This window comes from Perognathus longimembris, chromosome 4 (assembly GCF_023159225.1).
Source record: "Perognathus longimembris pacificus isolate PPM17 chromosome 4, ASM2315922v1, whole genome shotgun sequence".
In the NCBI taxonomy this organism is placed as follows: domain Eukaryota; kingdom Metazoa; phylum Chordata; class Mammalia; order Rodentia; family Heteromyidae; genus Perognathus; species Perognathus longimembris.
Window position 1 is genome coordinate 38,922,687 of NC_063164.1, and position 17,363 is coordinate 38,940,049.

The 17,363-nt window shown below is 34.1% G+C and overlaps 1 protein-coding gene across 8 annotated transcripts in view; it reads right to left on the reverse strand.

Annotated features, from left to right (window-relative positions):
• Gulp1 (GULP PTB domain containing engulfment adaptor 1) overlaps positions 1-17,363 on the reverse strand; it is a 216,083-nt gene that overhangs the window by 65,962 nt on the left and 132,758 nt on the right. For all 8 annotated transcript variants that reach the window (XM_048345117.1, XM_048345116.1, XM_048345114.1 and 5 more), the window contains one exon: positions 13,827-13,888. In XM_048345117.1, the coding sequence (XP_048201074.1) occupies positions 13,827-13,888 (62 nt within the window). The remainder of the gene's footprint in view (positions 1-13,826; positions 13,889-17,363) is intronic.

Genomic DNA, 17,363 nt, shown 5'->3' on the forward strand with positions numbered 1-17,363 from the left:
TATACTCAGGATATGGCCCAGTTAGCCATACAAACACATATCTTCTTGAGCAAAATTCTAGAATTTCAAACTTGGATCTTAGTGTAAGTGTAAAAGATTAATTTATGTTCTAGAAATTAAACAAAATCACTATAGATACAATTAAAAATACCATCTGTCTATGAAGTGATCCCTGGTGACACATAAAAATCATTTAAATTTATAATATCACATGAACTTTAACAGTATTTTAATTTCTGTTAGTGACTACTGTAAGATAACATTGCACTCAATTAGTGGCCTATTATTTGGCTCATCTGCTATAATGTTACATTCTCTGCAATTTTGACTATCAGTATAGTCAACGTATAGAATGATGTTACTTGTGAAACTTGCTCATTGCTTGGTTATTTAGCTTTTTGCCTAACTCCTGAGACATGCTTTTGATTAAAAATTAAATGTATTGACATGTTTCTCTCACAATGCTTGAGAATATTCAATATTGCACTTTTTTTCAGAATATTTCCTTTGCTCCTAAGATTAGTTGTATTTTTATTCCATCTCCCAGCAAATGTTTGTGTGTACAAATGGGAGCAATACTATTCTAATGAGCAATAAAAACAGGAATGTAACCAAGAAGGTGATTTGGCAACCCTAAGAATACATAAAAACTCAGAGGGAGCTGGAGTGCTCTGTTTTAATTATTTAGGATTATAACTGGGAATGAACTCACAGCACATCCAGCTTCCTTCTCTGTTTGCTTTGCTGCCCTGGTACCATTTCTTATCTGGACCTGCAGAATCTAAGGTGGGATGATTTATGATTCTCTAAATCTAAATCTCCTAGGAAGTAATTAACCATGGCTCCCATGCCCATCATCATTAGTGAATAATTCTGTCACTGATAAAATCTGCCAGGAAGACAGGCCAGAGAGAGGAGACTGTGAAAGTCTATTCAACTTAGCTCTAGTATTTCATAACAATGAATCTTACAAGGCTCAGGATGTGAAAATATGCCAAGAGTTGAGGACTAAATGAATCCTCTGTATTCTCAAAATATTGTGATGGTGGTTAGCTGCTTTTAACTATGAAAATTTTCTCCCATAATAATAATCGTTATTAAATGATGCTAATATAATATAATGTTATAATTTATTAGATATACTACCATAAATATACTACTATAGCAAGACTTCTGTAATGACCAAATAAGTGAGCATTTAGTGAACACAAACGACATGCTAAAATTACACAGAAATTATATTTAACTGCTCCAAAGCTTTTAAAGAAGGTATTATTTCTGTTTCACAGAGGTGAAAACTGAGTTAAAAGTAGGCTTACAACTAAGTTATAGTGGCCATCTTCAACTCAATTTCCATGAGACTGTAGAAGTCATGATCTCTTGGTTATAGTATAGTCTTTCCTGATCCAGTCTAAAGTTGTTAGTTCTGTTGTACTGATAGTAGAGTAGCCCTTCACTACCATATACTTTTTGTTTTTGATGGTCCTGGGGCTTGAATTCAGAGCCTAGGCACTGGCTCTAAGATTCTATTGCTCAGGGATAGCACTCTACCACTTGAACCATAGCACCACTTCCAGCTTTTTCTATTTACATGGTATTGAGGAAATGAACCCAGGGCTTTATACATGCTAGGCAAGCACTCTACCACTGAGATACATTCCCAGCCCTATATACTTTTTAAATCAGTGAAGTTTTTTTGTCATGTTTAAAGGAATATGTCTAATTATTCATCTATTTCTCCCTTTGAAGCAGCCTTCATAATGGAGTGGAAACCATATCTTCCAGGGCCAAGGCATTGGGATATTTACTGAGACTGAAACTGGAATGGAGTTTGTATAACAATGAAGTTGGTAGTATGAGAAGGGCCTGGAGGGCATCCTGGCTTTGTTTAGGAACTAGATTATTTTAGTGCATAAATAGTCAAGTATGATTTGGGTTCCTTCTTTGTGTTTCCTCAGAGGAATACAGCAACATTAACTGGTAGTAACTATATTACCATAGTAAGTACTGAAAGCTAAGATCATACTAATCATACTATTAGAACAGAGAAATAAAGACAACCTGCTCCCCTACTACATTGTGGTGGTAAACTTGTTCAACCACTAAAAAGGCTAAACAAAGAGCTCCCCTATGACCCAGCAGCCCCACTTTTGGGCATCTACCCAAAAGATTATAAGCAAGATCACGCTAAAGCCACCAGTACAACTATGTTCATCGCAGCACAATTTGTCATTGCTAAAATAAGGAACCAACCAAGATGCCCCTCAGTAGACAAATGGATCAGGAAAATGTGGTACTAGAGAAGGACATGGTTATTTATGATATTTGTACCCACGATATCCTTTCTCTCTTCTTCCAGTATAGGCTTGTTTTCCTTCAGGAAAATCTTCCTGGAGGAAATTTCCTTCCTCCACAATCAGCCCACATTTTCTTGGAATGTGTCAGGCTGCATCATCTGGGAAAGACATGATATAATTCACCCATATCAATCTTACCAGGGCTACTTAGATTCTACCTAAGAGAGTGTCCCTGAGACCTTAGAGTTAAGTGTAGGTCTGAGATTTGTGATCATGGAAATTTGACCCTGCTAGGGGCCATCAGGCCATTGACGAACTGTGTTAACTCAGTGAAATATTAAATAAAGAGCTTATTCTGATGGTATCAAATTAACACAGAAACAAGCTAGAAACAATCCTCCCAATGAAATTTTCTTTTATGGAACTAGCACATTCACTCTCTCTAAGCCAGGACTGAGTCTATTTTTTCACCCAAAAACTAGAGTTCTTAGCAATATATCTGGCTAAGATAGGGAACACTGGAGGACAATAAGTGTCTATCACAAGCCTGATTTGGGAGGTGTCCTTATGCTACATTAAAGTCCTTTTAGAAGCAGAATATCCTCTCGACACGTGTTTGGCAGTAGTATTCAGGAATAACATCCAGGCAGGAAGTTCTTTAAGAGACAGATGGAGATTTAAGTCATTGGAGTGAATGAGATTAGCCAGAGTCAAAGAAAGACAAGAGAGGTCCAGGCATAAATCTCAGAGTAGCAGTGATGCTTAGGCAAATAATAACCAGCAAAAACAGCTGGAAAGTAGTTGTAAGAGAGGCAGGAGGAACAGCATGAATGCAAGAAAATTTCATACAATGAAAAGGTAAGCCATTCGCAAGTAATTAGGAAACACCTCACCAGAGAACAAAGTGAAATAGGGCACTCATCATTGAATATATCTGCTATATATTAAAATGAAATAATGTAGTATTAGGTAGAAATATGATTTAGAACAAAATGAAATTGATTTGAATTGTGGCAAGAAAAACTGAAAGAAACAAAATCAGGGGACTGGAGCATGTTAGCAGGAGAAACTCTGAACTGACTATTCACCTCATCACTCATAGATGCACACTGCCAAAAACTTAAATGAAGAATGTCATGCACTTAATGGCTTTCTTAATCACCTTCCTTTAACCTTAAAGCCATCTTTTAAGAATTAATAATACACATTATGACAAGGAAACATATGCCTATAATTTAGTAACACATTTGATTGACTTTGAAGTCAAGCTCAAAATAAATTGCTTCTATAAAACTTTTCTTCTGTCTATTCATCCTCAATCTCAGTTTCCTTATATACAGCTCATTTAATACTACATACAGCTTGTCTACTTAATGAAGAACATTGATTAGTGAGTATATTAATGTTAAATAGGATGCCAAGTGCTCCATAGGTTTCTAATAAAGCTGTTACATACAATGTTTAAAATTATGTTCCTATGTTTATATCCACTCTTGTACTTAAATTTGTTCAAAAGAGACAATGACCATATTCTTAATCAAGTTAGCACTAGGTCATTTCTTCCCGGTAGGAGTTTAAGCAATATGTTAACTTTAATACTTCTGTACATTTTATACTACGTACATTTTAAATATTTATCATTCTTCTGGCACAACATTATGCTTACACAACACAACCAATTACACTCCTACTAATGTAAACAATTTGTCAACATTTTTAGCATATTTTCCATATACTATAAATAAAGTTGCATCCTTTTCTCAGTTTCTCGTTAGAGAAAATGACCTGAAGTCTTTATCTCCCCAGCAACTTTACCTTCTGCTGCTCTCTTGTCACAAGTGTGCAGAGGCAATCCTCTGATATCACCTGATTGACAAGGGCTGGCACCGGAGTCAACTTCCTGAATGTAACTTTAAAAGTTCAGAAGGAAAATCACTGATTTCCAGAAAGAAAAATAATAGAAGATGAAAAACATTTTCCCAAACCACAACAGAATATCGTCCTTACATGTAAAAATAGGCAAAACTGTTGTGAGATGAAGCCTTCCATTGTTTACAAAATTTGAAGAGAGGCCAAAATTACTTTCAGTGTATGTGTTTTCTAAGGGATCAAGGAGTATTCCCCTTAAAATGTGAGCTGGGCTATTTCTCTTCAAGAAAGACGTGTGTGTGTGTGTGTGTGTGTGTGTGTGTGTGTGTTGAGCTGGCCCCTTGCCTTATCTCATATCTCTGGAATAAAAGGATAAAGAAATCTTAAAGGCAACTTGCCCTAGCCTCCTTTTCCTAATTAATATAAGATTCCCTTTGTATCCATGGAGGACTGATTCTAAGACTCACACAGATACCAAAGACCAGATGCTGAAGTTCCTACATAAAATGGCATAGCATTTCTGTATAACCTGCACATATCCTCCCACTTAGTTAAAATAATTTCTTTAATATTTACTACAATGTAAATGATATGCAAATAATGATTCTGTATTTTTTAGAGAATGATTGGAACAAACATAGTCTACACATGTTCTACACACACCTCCATCCACAAATATTTTCCATCTGTGCTTGGTTGATTCGACACACAGATGTGGACTCTGGGTGTGTAGGGTCCACTATTTAAAATGCAACCCTGTAATCCATTACCAATGTTGATTCTGTTCAAACCTAAATCATTTCCACAACTGTGGTGCTTCTTGCCACATTATACTTTCCAAAGATTTCTTTCCTTTTTAATCTTACTTCTGATTTCTCCAGAAGCTGTTTTGGATTTGCTTCTGGGGGGCAAGGGGAGGTCCTAGGGCTTGAATTCAGGGCCTACATACTGTCCCTGAACTTTTTTGCTAGTGTTCTACCAATTGAACCATGGCTTCATTCCTGGTTGGTGTTTAGGTGAGTAATTGGAGATAAGAGTCTCATGGGCTCTCCTGCCCAGGCTAGCTTCAAACTGTAATCCTTACATTTCAGCCTCCTAAATAGCTAGGATTACAAGCTTGGGCCACTAGCCCCTGGCTTTTCTAGAGCCTTTGCTGATTAGAAGATTTAACATATGCCGATTTTGGTCAATCAATGAAACCACTCTTGAAATGATATTGATAAATGCATTAAACATCTCTGACCTTTCTGACCTTTCTGTTGCTTTTCCGTTTCCTTATATATTATCCATACTTTGACTTTCTGCTCAGTTCCCAGTGTCATATCCCAGGCTTCAGACAGCCCCTGCTTGCCATGATAGAAATCAAGTCAACATTCTTTGTCTATGATCTTAGGGTCAAATTCATTCATGTACAAATAAGAAACTAATCATGAATATATCCAACATTTATAAAATTCCTCATTTATAACTAAGAGCTCTTAAAGATTTTTTTAGAGACATGAATAACACTAGGCCTTTTTATGGACAGATAAAAATTTTATGGAAGGATACTTCTTAGCAGAAGTATTTGTAAGCGTAAATCTATCACTTTATGGTAGAGATATATACTTATTCTGTCAAAAACCAAACAAGGGAAACAAAAAACGTAGAGTCTAGACAGTATGGCCAGTGTAAGAGAGACACCATAGACAGCCTTTATTTACTCTGCCTAACTCACATCTCTGCCAAACCTTGGGCTAGTTTTAAATGTCCCCCAAAGTACTGATGGACAGATGAAATAATTGCACATATAACAGACATAAATGGAGGAGGCATGCATACCTCTCCTATTTAACAATGGATTCATTTGCCTTCCAGGTGACTAAATTAATCACGTTAAAACTGAGAATAGTATATTCCAATAAAAGGAAAAAAATAAGGATGTTGAAGAGATATCTAGATCTAATTTCTATATCTAGTTTTTCTCTACTTTGTAATCTTAAGCAAAGCACTTACCATTTAGGGGCCTCAAATTACTTTATTAAGGAAATGATGAGATTTTAAATGATCTTAAGTCTGTAACAAACATGTCCTTAAAAAGTAAATGAAGCAACTCTAGTTCACAGTGAAATGTTATAAAGAACAAGCAAAATGAAGATTTTAGATTCTATTCAGAAATTTCTAGCAGCTATATTACACTTTTTAGAACACTCTGATATTGAGAATAATCATTTACAATTATGACCTTCTATGTTTAATTATGTGAGAAAATTTGGTAGAAGGGAACTAAGCATTCTCTGTAAGACAGGCATATGTTTTCAGAAATAAAACTGATAACATCTCAAGAATTGAGACACAAAAATATTCAATGTTTACTGTCATTTTGATTCCTTCAATTTTTCTTGTGCTGTATAAGCTTATACTAGCTACAAAGCTATTATTCAACAAAGTTACTTTATGCTCATCCTATTTGTTTTCACATTTTTATCACTACAAATATCTTATAGTTTCTCATTACAAAAAGGCACGGGAAAATAACATTTTATAGATTTTTCCTTTCCTTTTAAATGTTGTACCAGTGCTGCTTTGGCATACAAAAGACCATTTCAAATGGTTACAGATGCAGAATTATTGATGTGTTATGGCATTGGGTAAAAAGGACAACTAATACTTGACTTACATGCTCATTCTTCAATTTTGGTATGTTTGGAAAGAGTATCAATTGAAGGAATTAGGATAATTAAGGAAAAACTCTAAAGAAATTTGTTATTGTTGTTGTTCTGCTCCTGGGGCTTGAACTCAGAGCATGAGCATTGTCCCTGAGCTTTAGTGCTCTATCACTTAAGCTACAGCACCACTTGGGCCATTTTACTGGTTAACTCAAGATAAAGAGTCTCATAGTTTCCTGCTCTAGCTGGCTTCCAACCATGAACCTCAAAGTTCAGCCTCCTGAGTAGTTATGATTACAGGACTGAGCTACTAGCACCGAGCAAACAAGTTTTTAAGGCTCCATATGAAGTTGATTTTTGAAGTGGGTTCAGTGTTTTCAGATTTACTGCAAACCCATTTTATGAATAAAAACAATCAATTTTATGAAATGGAATTTTTCAGTTTCTTCATTTGTTTTACATCTCCTTTGCTAATGACAGAAAACTTGGCACGTGCATATGTTTTCTATTATTATAGCTGCTATAAGCAGCTTATGAATTTGGAATTCTGATTTATTTTGTAAGTTAGACATTGATTAGAGATTAGGGACTTTTGGCTAAATTTCAGTGATTTCACATAGTCCAATTTGAGTATGTTTCTTTCCTGTCATTCTGTTCTGTTAACACATTCATAAGTATCATTTATTTCTGAGTACTGAATTTCCTTCCACTAATTATTATGAAAAAATTAATATTTTATTGAATGTTAATTGGTCATAAATTCACCAAAAATAATTTTTAAAGCATTAGTAAAATTATTTATAATAAGATCTTTCTTTAGCCTGATTCATTGGGCCACATAATATAACTGTGTTCTCTTCATTAACTTCCTTCTTATAACTTCATATAGTTTTAAAAGGTTTGCATAATCTTCTTCACCTATCTAGATCTCATTTGAAGACCAGGAAAACATTTATCATATCATCTCCCTCCAGAATTCAGTTGTGGAAAATTCAACATAATGAGACAGTAAAGGACACTTGTCTTTAATGGTCTCTTTCTTATATGTAAACTCCCCCTATTGAAAATATTGGGTGTTGTTTCACCCTTCAGGAGAAGCTCTTAGTCATGCACTTAGCATGACTGATGTCAAGTTTATTATGTATATAGGAAAAACACAGTATCTGATATATATTACAAGTTAGCTTATTCTCTGCTTTTTAGGAAATAGTGCAAACATTAAATACATTTCAAGCAGTGCCAACTCCAGAGTTGATAGAACACTGTACAATATATTAACAGTTTTTGACATGCCAAGATTAACTGTAAATATTTAGTAACTAGTTTAAATCTTGTCAGAATCCAGGGAAAAGTATGTGACTACTAATCTCAATTTACAAATGAGTAACGCAAATATAGAAAAATAACAGTATTTTGGTGAGAGAACAAAAATTTGGACCAAGGTAGTTTGATCAGGTGTGGCCACTCTAATTGCTACAAGGGAATGTAACAACTATATGTTTATAAAACTCTAGTAACATCAGCGGATATTTGACATAGAACTTGCTCTTGTAGCATGGATCTCAGTGTATTACATGTCTAGGCTCTAAATTCTGTATCATAAATATTATTAAATAGGTTTAGCTAGAAATTTCAAATAAAAGAGCCTAAGAGGAATTACAGTTACACACATAAGGTAGTAACTGCAACCCCTTTGTACTTCACCTTGACAATCAAATTAAATTAAAATAAAAGAGCCTAGTATACAATTTTCAATCAAATATTAAAGATTAAAATCCTCAAGTTCCAATGAGTTACATTCATCTCTGATATTGAAACTTGTTTGATTTTTTTTAACTGACACATAAAAACATACTAGCTGAGCATGAAGGTTCACACATGTAATCCCAGCACTCAGGAAGGCGAGGCAGAACACAGGTGGAATTCAGCCTGGTCTATAACTGGTCTATAAAACAATACTCTAAAAGACCCGCCCCCCACTCACACACACCCCAATCTTACATTGTTCTTTTTGTTTTAAACCCCGAATCCTCAGCATCTCAATACCCTTCTTGTTTTGGTTCTCCATGAGTGGAATGTGCTCTTTCATGAGATCAGGTCTTACTCACTAAGACCCTCATTCAGACTTCGGCTCTTCACTGAAAGCTTTCTGGACTTATATAGAATTTCTTCCCAACTCTCCCAATACCCATGTCCTCACGATCTGCTCTTTTTTATCCACAGCACGTTATGTTAATATATAAAACACTAACCTGTATATAGTATCTACTATGTACTACATAATAACACTGGCTCTAAGTAATTAAATAACTAATTTAATTTTTTTAAAAAGCATGTTTTTCCTGCTGGTACAGCTCACTATTTTACTAATTATCTTCCTATCCCAAGAAAACAAGGACTTCTGTTATTGAATGCTATAATCAATTTCCATTACATTGATCAAGACATTGCATAAAGTAGCAGCTCATTCAAAAGAATGTTTGCATGAATGAATGAATCCTTATATAATTTTGCTATAATTCTCTGATGCTCTGTGTTTAAATGTATGGTTCACAATGATTGTAAGATGTTATAAACAATGAAATTCAGTGGTAAAAATTACATATTAATCATCTCTTCTGTAAAATCATAACTGCTTATGAAAGCAGTTCATAAGCAGCTCTTCCTTTATTATTTTATGATTTAAACTCAGTTAAATTTTAGTGAAGTTGTTGGTACTGTTTACAGGATGGTTACAATTTTTTTTTGGGGGGGGGCCAGTCCTGGGCCTTGGACTCAGGGCCTGAGCACTGTCCCTGGGTTCTTTTTTGCTCAAGGCTAGCACTCTGCCACTTGAGCCACAGTGCCCCTTCTGGCCATTTTCTGTATATGTGGTGCTGGGGAATCGAACCGAGGGCTTCATGTATGGGAGGCAAGCTCTCTTACCACTAGGCCATATCCCCAGCCCCAGGATGGTTACAATTTAAAGGCACAAGTTTTCAAACACTTTTGACTGCATTCCTTCATTTAATGGAAAAATTGATATTTACCATATGTATTTTGAAAGTTTTTTTTCTTTTATTCGATTTCATACTTAAATGCATTCTTTCCACAATCTGCTACATTGGTTTCAGAACTCAATTAGTTTCTTAGGTTGTAACTTACAGATTTTGAAAACATCAGTATGGAATAAAAGGATAGTAGGAGATTCTCAATGGTCTAACATCAAGGTTGTCACTAAACATTTAAAAACCCCAAATGATGAACTCTACATCCTACTTAGTAACCTTACTTAGTTGACATCATTTACTACATATAATCAAGGATTATATTATGGGTATTACATGGAAACATTTAAAATCAATATTCTACAAAGCGAAAGAATGCAGAGCACAAGTGTGTTCTGAAAGAAATAAAAGAGGGGCTGGGGATATAGCCTAGTGGCAAGAGTGCCTGCCTCGGATACACGAGGACCTAGGTTCGATTCCCCAGCACCACATATACAGAAAAACGGCCAGAAGCGGCCCTGTGGCTCAAGTGGCAGAGTGCTACAGCCTTGAGCGGGAAGAAGCCAGGGACAGTGTTCAGGCCCTGAGTCCAAGGCCCAGGACTGGCCCAAAAAAAAAAAAAAAGAAATAAAAGGGCCAATGGCTAGTGGTTCATTCGATAATCCTAGCTACTTTTTGTGCACTATTTGTGTGCACACAGGTGTGTGCAACCTTTTAGTTCTATTTGATAGATGCATCTCTGATTCACAAAATACATCTTTAATACTTGAGACTCTAGCTTAGCTCTTCCACATTGTCCTTATACCTTTCTGGCCATGTTCACCTCCACCAGATCTCTCATCTTGTTATAGTCACTAGCCTTGTGTTGACCATTGGCAATCTTACCTGGCAAACGCTTTCATGAAGCAGAAATAATTCACTGTTTTCTGTATAAATATAACTTTCTATAATTATTATTTCAATGGCAACAACATGATGTGCCTTTTACACTGATTACTGTATTTACATAAAATAATCTCAATATAAATGTATTAAAATCTCCAAAGTATAGCCTGCATAAAAGAAACCTTCAGCAACAATACAATATATATAACGGCATTTTGTAAATAAAAAACCTGTATATACATACATTTATATATGGATATATATGCATATGTATGGGTATACATGTGTACATATATGTTTATGCATATGCACATGTATGTTATATATACACACACATATACACACACATATATACATGCACTTACATAGACATATCTATGTACACATATTTATTCTCTAATGTGAAGTGGGACCTTTGGTTAAGTCCTGTGAAAAATAAACCATACTGAGGGGATAGTTTGTTAATAATAACTCTGGTAAGAAATTATTATTATTATCCTTAATTATGAATAAACATAGATACAAAAATGCTAGGCACAGATGAAAGTATTAAAGTTAGGATATAAACCAAGGAAAGCTACATCTAGAGTACAATGCTCTGACATTTTAAATGACTCCGGTGAAGATAGCCTTGGCTTTTCATGTGGCATACACATCAATGACACCTATAGAATATCTTCAAAATAACTCTACCAAAGTCAATCTACAAAGAAAATTAAGGAAAATAAATCTTAAAGTTTTAGTATGCTTTGTTATACATATGAGGCATATTATTACTACATATAAGGCCAAATTAAAATGAACCTCAATCTAGGAAGGTGTTTCTGTACCTTCTACTGGGTGTAAGATACATTATAGACCTGCTAGCATGAATTAGCAGAAGCAATATATCCACATGAATGAATAGACTTCTGTGACACACTGATCTGCAGAGTTAAAGTTAATGATAATTATAATGATAATGTAACCATCCAATGCTTTATAAACCAATTTTTCAAGTGGGTTCATTTCAATTACATAAAAACAACCTTGAGGGGCTGGGGATATAGCCTAGTGGCAAGAGTGCCTGCCTCGGATACACGAGGACCTAGGTTCGATTCCCCAGCACCACATATCCAGAAAACGGCCTGAAGTGGCGCTGTGGCTCAAGTGGCAGAGTGCTAGCCTTGAGCGGGAAGAAGCCAGGGACAGTGCTCAGGCCCTGAGTCCAAGGCCCAGGACTGGCCAAAAAAAAAAAAAAAAAAAAAAAAAAAAACAACCTTGAGGGGTTCATTGACGGATGTAATATAAAATTTTATTATGCTGCACACATACTTCCAAATGATAACAGTGGAGTGGGGATGTAGATGTGTCTTAGAGCACTTGCCTATCTTGTGTTAGCTACTTGTTGCAAACCTCAACATGATAAAGTAGTAGTAGCAGCAATAGCAGCAGCAGTAATAGTAGTACCTATTGACATTTTTTTCTTTATAGGTTTCATATAGTGAATAAAAAAGCTCAAATGAAGAATATCTATGGAGGGTTGGGGATATGGCTTAGTGGCAAGAGTGCCTGCCTCATATATATGAGGCCCTAGGTTCGATTCCCCAGCACCACATATACAGAAAATGGCCAGAAGTGGCACTGTGGCTCAAGTGGCAGAGTGCTAGCCTTGAGCAAAAAGAAGCCAGGGACAGTGCTCAGGCCCTGAGTCCAAGTCCCAGGACTGGCCAAAAAAAAAAAAAAAAAAAAAAGAATATCTATGGATAATATGAATTTATTTGACTAAATTTTTCATAGTAGATATGACAATCTCCATGTTAATTTTTATAGGGAAGCAAATGAGCAATACAATGATTCAACATTAAAGATGGAAAATATTTTAGAGAATTTCTTTTCCTATGCAGGCAACAATAAAATGTATATAGTCATTATACTCTGCACATCTCACTCCTGAGCAGCAGTACTGAAAGAATTTCTCCTATGTTTATTCCTGCAGATTCAAACATAGACCACCCTTGCAAAGGTTCCCAATTAAACATTATTGAATATCTTCTCCAAAAATGTTTCATTTCTAGAAATAATTCCTAGATCAAATCTTACCAGATTTCATTATATAGTTTATTAAAACATTAAACTCATTAGTTATTGTCTTATGTGGTATAATTTTCTTACCGTTCTGCAGTCTCCAAAGTTCAACTGCTTAAATTGGAGTCACACTCATATACAAGTTACAAATCTTTAATTCATTCTTGTTTGTTTCCTAATTCAGGTTTCCTAATCATTTCAGGTTTGATACCCAGTAACTGAAAGCTAGAACCTTTCTTTGAAGTCTAGTTTGTAGTAGTTATTTGTAGCAAAATTTCAGACATCACATTGAATCTTTAAGGTCATGTGGTATGAACTAACCTTTTTTACTTCTCAATTAAAATGCAGTAATCTTCATTAAAGAGTATCAAAACTGTACCTTGTTTCCTAATAGTATCATTTGCTTATTTTATGGGTGCCAAATACATTTATTAAAAACTTATTTTCTTTGGGTTCTCATTTTCAGGTTAGTTTTTCCTTTTAATCTGGGCAATGTAACATTAGGATGTTTTTTGATGTTTCGTTTTGTTCTGGTGTAAGGCTTGAAAACTCAGAGCCTGGGTGCTGTAACTTGAGCTCGTGTGCTCGAGACTAGTGCTCTACCATTTGAGTCACAGCTCCATCTCCAGCCCTTCAGTAATTAATTGGACATAAGAATATCGCAGACTTTCCTCCTCAGGCTGTATTTGAGCTGTGATACTCAGATCTCAGCCCCATGAGTGGATAGGAATATAGGCATGAGCTACAGGCAACATTAAGATGCTTTTAAAGAAAGGTAACTTGTTAGTTTGATTTCCCACATGCATTGACATTACAAATAATTTAACAGCCAAACTAACTGTAGAAAAATAAATACAAGAAATGCATGGCCTAAATAGAAATTATATAGACATGTTAATAAAAACAATTATTTGGAAAGAAAATACTTTCCTGTTTTTTATAGTACATAATTTTTTGGATCTTTTTTCACAAATAAGCAAGAAATGTGAATAAGAGATTTCTAAAATCAATGATAATTATTAATAATAGCATAAGAAAGTGAAATTAAGTCATACCATATAAACTAATTTTACCTTTGCATTATAAGGAATGTAATGTTTGGATAAAGCTTCAGGTGTGTGCATCCATGTTTTGTCTGAAAGAAGAAAAAGAGCATTAAATTAAATTCCAGGTAAGATGGTTCACATCCATGGATTAACATTTGAAAGAATTCTAAAATGGATGACAGTATGTCTGAGATCTTTCTGCTAAACTTAGAATGAATAACTAGTTGAATACAAGAAAAATGTAGTGAGAGAGCAATCAAAATACTTCTTATTATAAAAAAAACTTATTATAAGTCCTTCACTTTAAAATTTCAATATTTTATACTGAAATTTAAAAACATAAAAATAATATCAACCAACTATGAATAATATCAAATATCTTTAAATTCAAGATGTCATAAATTGCAGGTTAATATTCTTAATTCCCAGAACAATTAAAAATAATCTAACTTTTCCTTGTTTTGGGTTAAGACTCGTGTGTGTGTGTGTGTGTGTGTGTGTGTGTGTGTGAGTGTGCGTGTTTTGCCAATCCTGGGGCTTGAACTCAGGGCCTGAGCAATGTCCCTGGCTTCTTTTTGCTCAAGGCTAGCACTCTACCTCTTCAGCCAAAGCACCACTACTGGCTTTTTCTGCTTATGTGGTGCTGAGGAATCTAACCTAGGACTTCGTGCATGGTAGGCAAGCACTCTACCACCAAGCCACATTCCCAACCTGGAGTTAAGAATTCTTAAAATTTGCATATATCTTATTTCTTATAGTGGAGTTTTGTATGCCGTTAATATTTTAGAATAAAAATTATAAATATAGAATACAAATGTACATTTTACAAACAATAATAAGTATAGATGTAAACAGAAGCAATTTGACATAATTAAAACTTTCTTTTCAAACTAGAGGGAACACATAGGCAGACAAACAAATGACAAACAGGCCTGAAATGTTAATTATTTGAAGGATTATGAACTACATTTATATGAAATTTGTTTATGTGATATGGTGCAATACTCATAAGAATTTCAAAGATGAAGTGCAAAGGTTCAATAATATTGGGCTATCTTTGCCTTTGGAGTAAACAGATGACAATGGTACCTGGGTGAAATATTTTTTTAGAAACAATGCACTCAAATCTCCAAAATGTAACATTGGCAACTGTCTATAATGTGTGAAAATTTCATTTTTTGTATAAATTTCCATTTCAGCAATAAATTTTATGATTGCCAGTGGACAGAAATATGATTAATTCACCAATAATTTGGGTTAGATTTCGGAGATAGTGTTGCTTTTGTATATTGAAAGAAACAAAGTAAAATCTGTACAAGAAAATAATGAAAACATGAAGCATTTTCCTTTAGCCTTTACAGAACCTAAAAAGATATAATTTTTCTTCTTAATCTTCACTCAGTTCTTCTCATAATATACTCCACTTATTATATATACATTATATACATATATGTGTGTGTAATTCGACATATACTACACTTCTGAAGCATATGGAGAGTCTAACAAAGTTTTGATGTGATGTTTCTTTCAAATGGTGAGACAGAGAGATTATTATTGTATCCTGTTAGTCACTTTAATACAGAAACTGATGATACTGCTTCAGTTCTAGTCCCATATTGCAGTGACCTAGAAAGAAGATAGTTATACTTGGCTATTTTTAGTGACAGACTAAATTGAACCTAATATTAAGGTACCAGTTGATTCAATAACAAAAATCTGCTTTTATACAACATCACATGTGAATGTTTAATGGTTGTTAATTACTCATAACCTATTTTAGGTAATACACTTATAGAACCTGAAAGATTCCCAAATAAGTCCTTACTTCATTGCAGTTAAATTTATCCTTTGTTAAAAGGGGAGAAAAGTTATTAAAACTATTAATATCAACTCATGTCGATGGTGAAACTTAGTATAGAAATATGGATAATGGTTATTGATTAATAGATGTATCCCTGAAAACAGGACAACTCAACTTACATAGATATGGAAATACAGACATTTTAGGCTGTCCCTTTATTCAAAATTTACTAAAGTCATTAACTAAATAAGGAATATTCACATAAAAAGAAATGTCAACATTTTGAAATATTTGACAAATGTAAAATCATTCTTATTGGTAAGTCAATAAACTTAGTTTCTTAAAATATATTTAGATGAAGAGCTCAATGGAAAAGATATAATAATTTCATTTTTTTGTAATAAAAGCACCTAATTTTTAATAATGAAAGCACCTACTTTGAATATATTAAGTTTAAAACCAAATGCTGTAGGATAAGTTGGAACAGTTATACAAAGTATTCATTAAAATAAATAATTCATAAATATTCTATTTTAAATGCTTTCATTTATTCATCAGCACAGTGATGCACTGTAAAAAAATCAAAATGAAGCAAGTTGCACATTTGTTGTATTTACTTACTGGCTAAATAAATGTTGTTGTATGCATTTTACTAGATGATTTATTTATATATAAGTGTAATAAATAGAATTTAGGACTTTGAGATTCAAAGAGAGTGTTAACATGAGAAATGAATAAAACAAATGTAATCACTACAATTCAATCTGTGATTATGATGTTAGAGTAACTGTTAATTAGCTTTCCAAAATAGCTCCAAATGGCATAACTCCAATCAAATTCAGCCTTTTTCATAATTTGAGCAACTCTAACATCATTACTATTTGCAAAGGAAATTAGTGAGGTATTAGGCCAATTCAGAGATATGTTTTATAAAAGAAAACAAATGTGTTCAAGCACAAGATACACATCTTTTCCCCTTAGATTTAGTATGGTGGTATTTGCTGACAATTACACCAAACATCTCCAAATTAAGAGATGAGTTATACTGAGGCCATTATACTTTGTTCATACACTATTCACAACATATATTTATATTAGTTATTTCAAAAGACATTTGAATCATATCATACTCTCTTGGAATATGATTATAGCTCCAGATGTTAGGAGACGGGAATCTTCTTTGAAGATTTCATAAAATTCAATTTTCAGGCACCAGTGACTTACATCTGTAATCCTAGCTAATTGGAGGCTGAGATCTGGAGGATTTTAGTTTTAAGCCATCCTGGGCAGAGAAATTTATGAGGCTCCATCCTCAACACAACTAGCAAAGAGCCAGTCTACAGGCATGACTCAAGTAGTACAACACCAACCGAGCACTTGTAAGGCCCTGAGTTAAAACACTGGTACCAGAAAAAAAAATTAATTTTTCCCATCTCAAAGTAAAATTCAAAGACCCAGTACTGTTGATTAATATCAGGAATAGAATTTCTAACAAATGAAAGTCAGAACTGAATGACAAAGTTAAGGTAGAACTTCAGGTACCAAGTTCTAACTTGGCTAGAACAAAATGTTGATCAATAATTTCTTGATTAGAATATTTAATCCTTACACTTCAAAAATAAGATTGGATAAAGAAATGTTTTTAAAAACGAATCAAATAAGGAGGTATATCTGCTTCTTGGTTGTCTACATCATTATAATTTTCTGCAGGGCTGGACTCCCACTGTGCAAAACCAAGACAAACAGGTAACTGCTGTTTATTC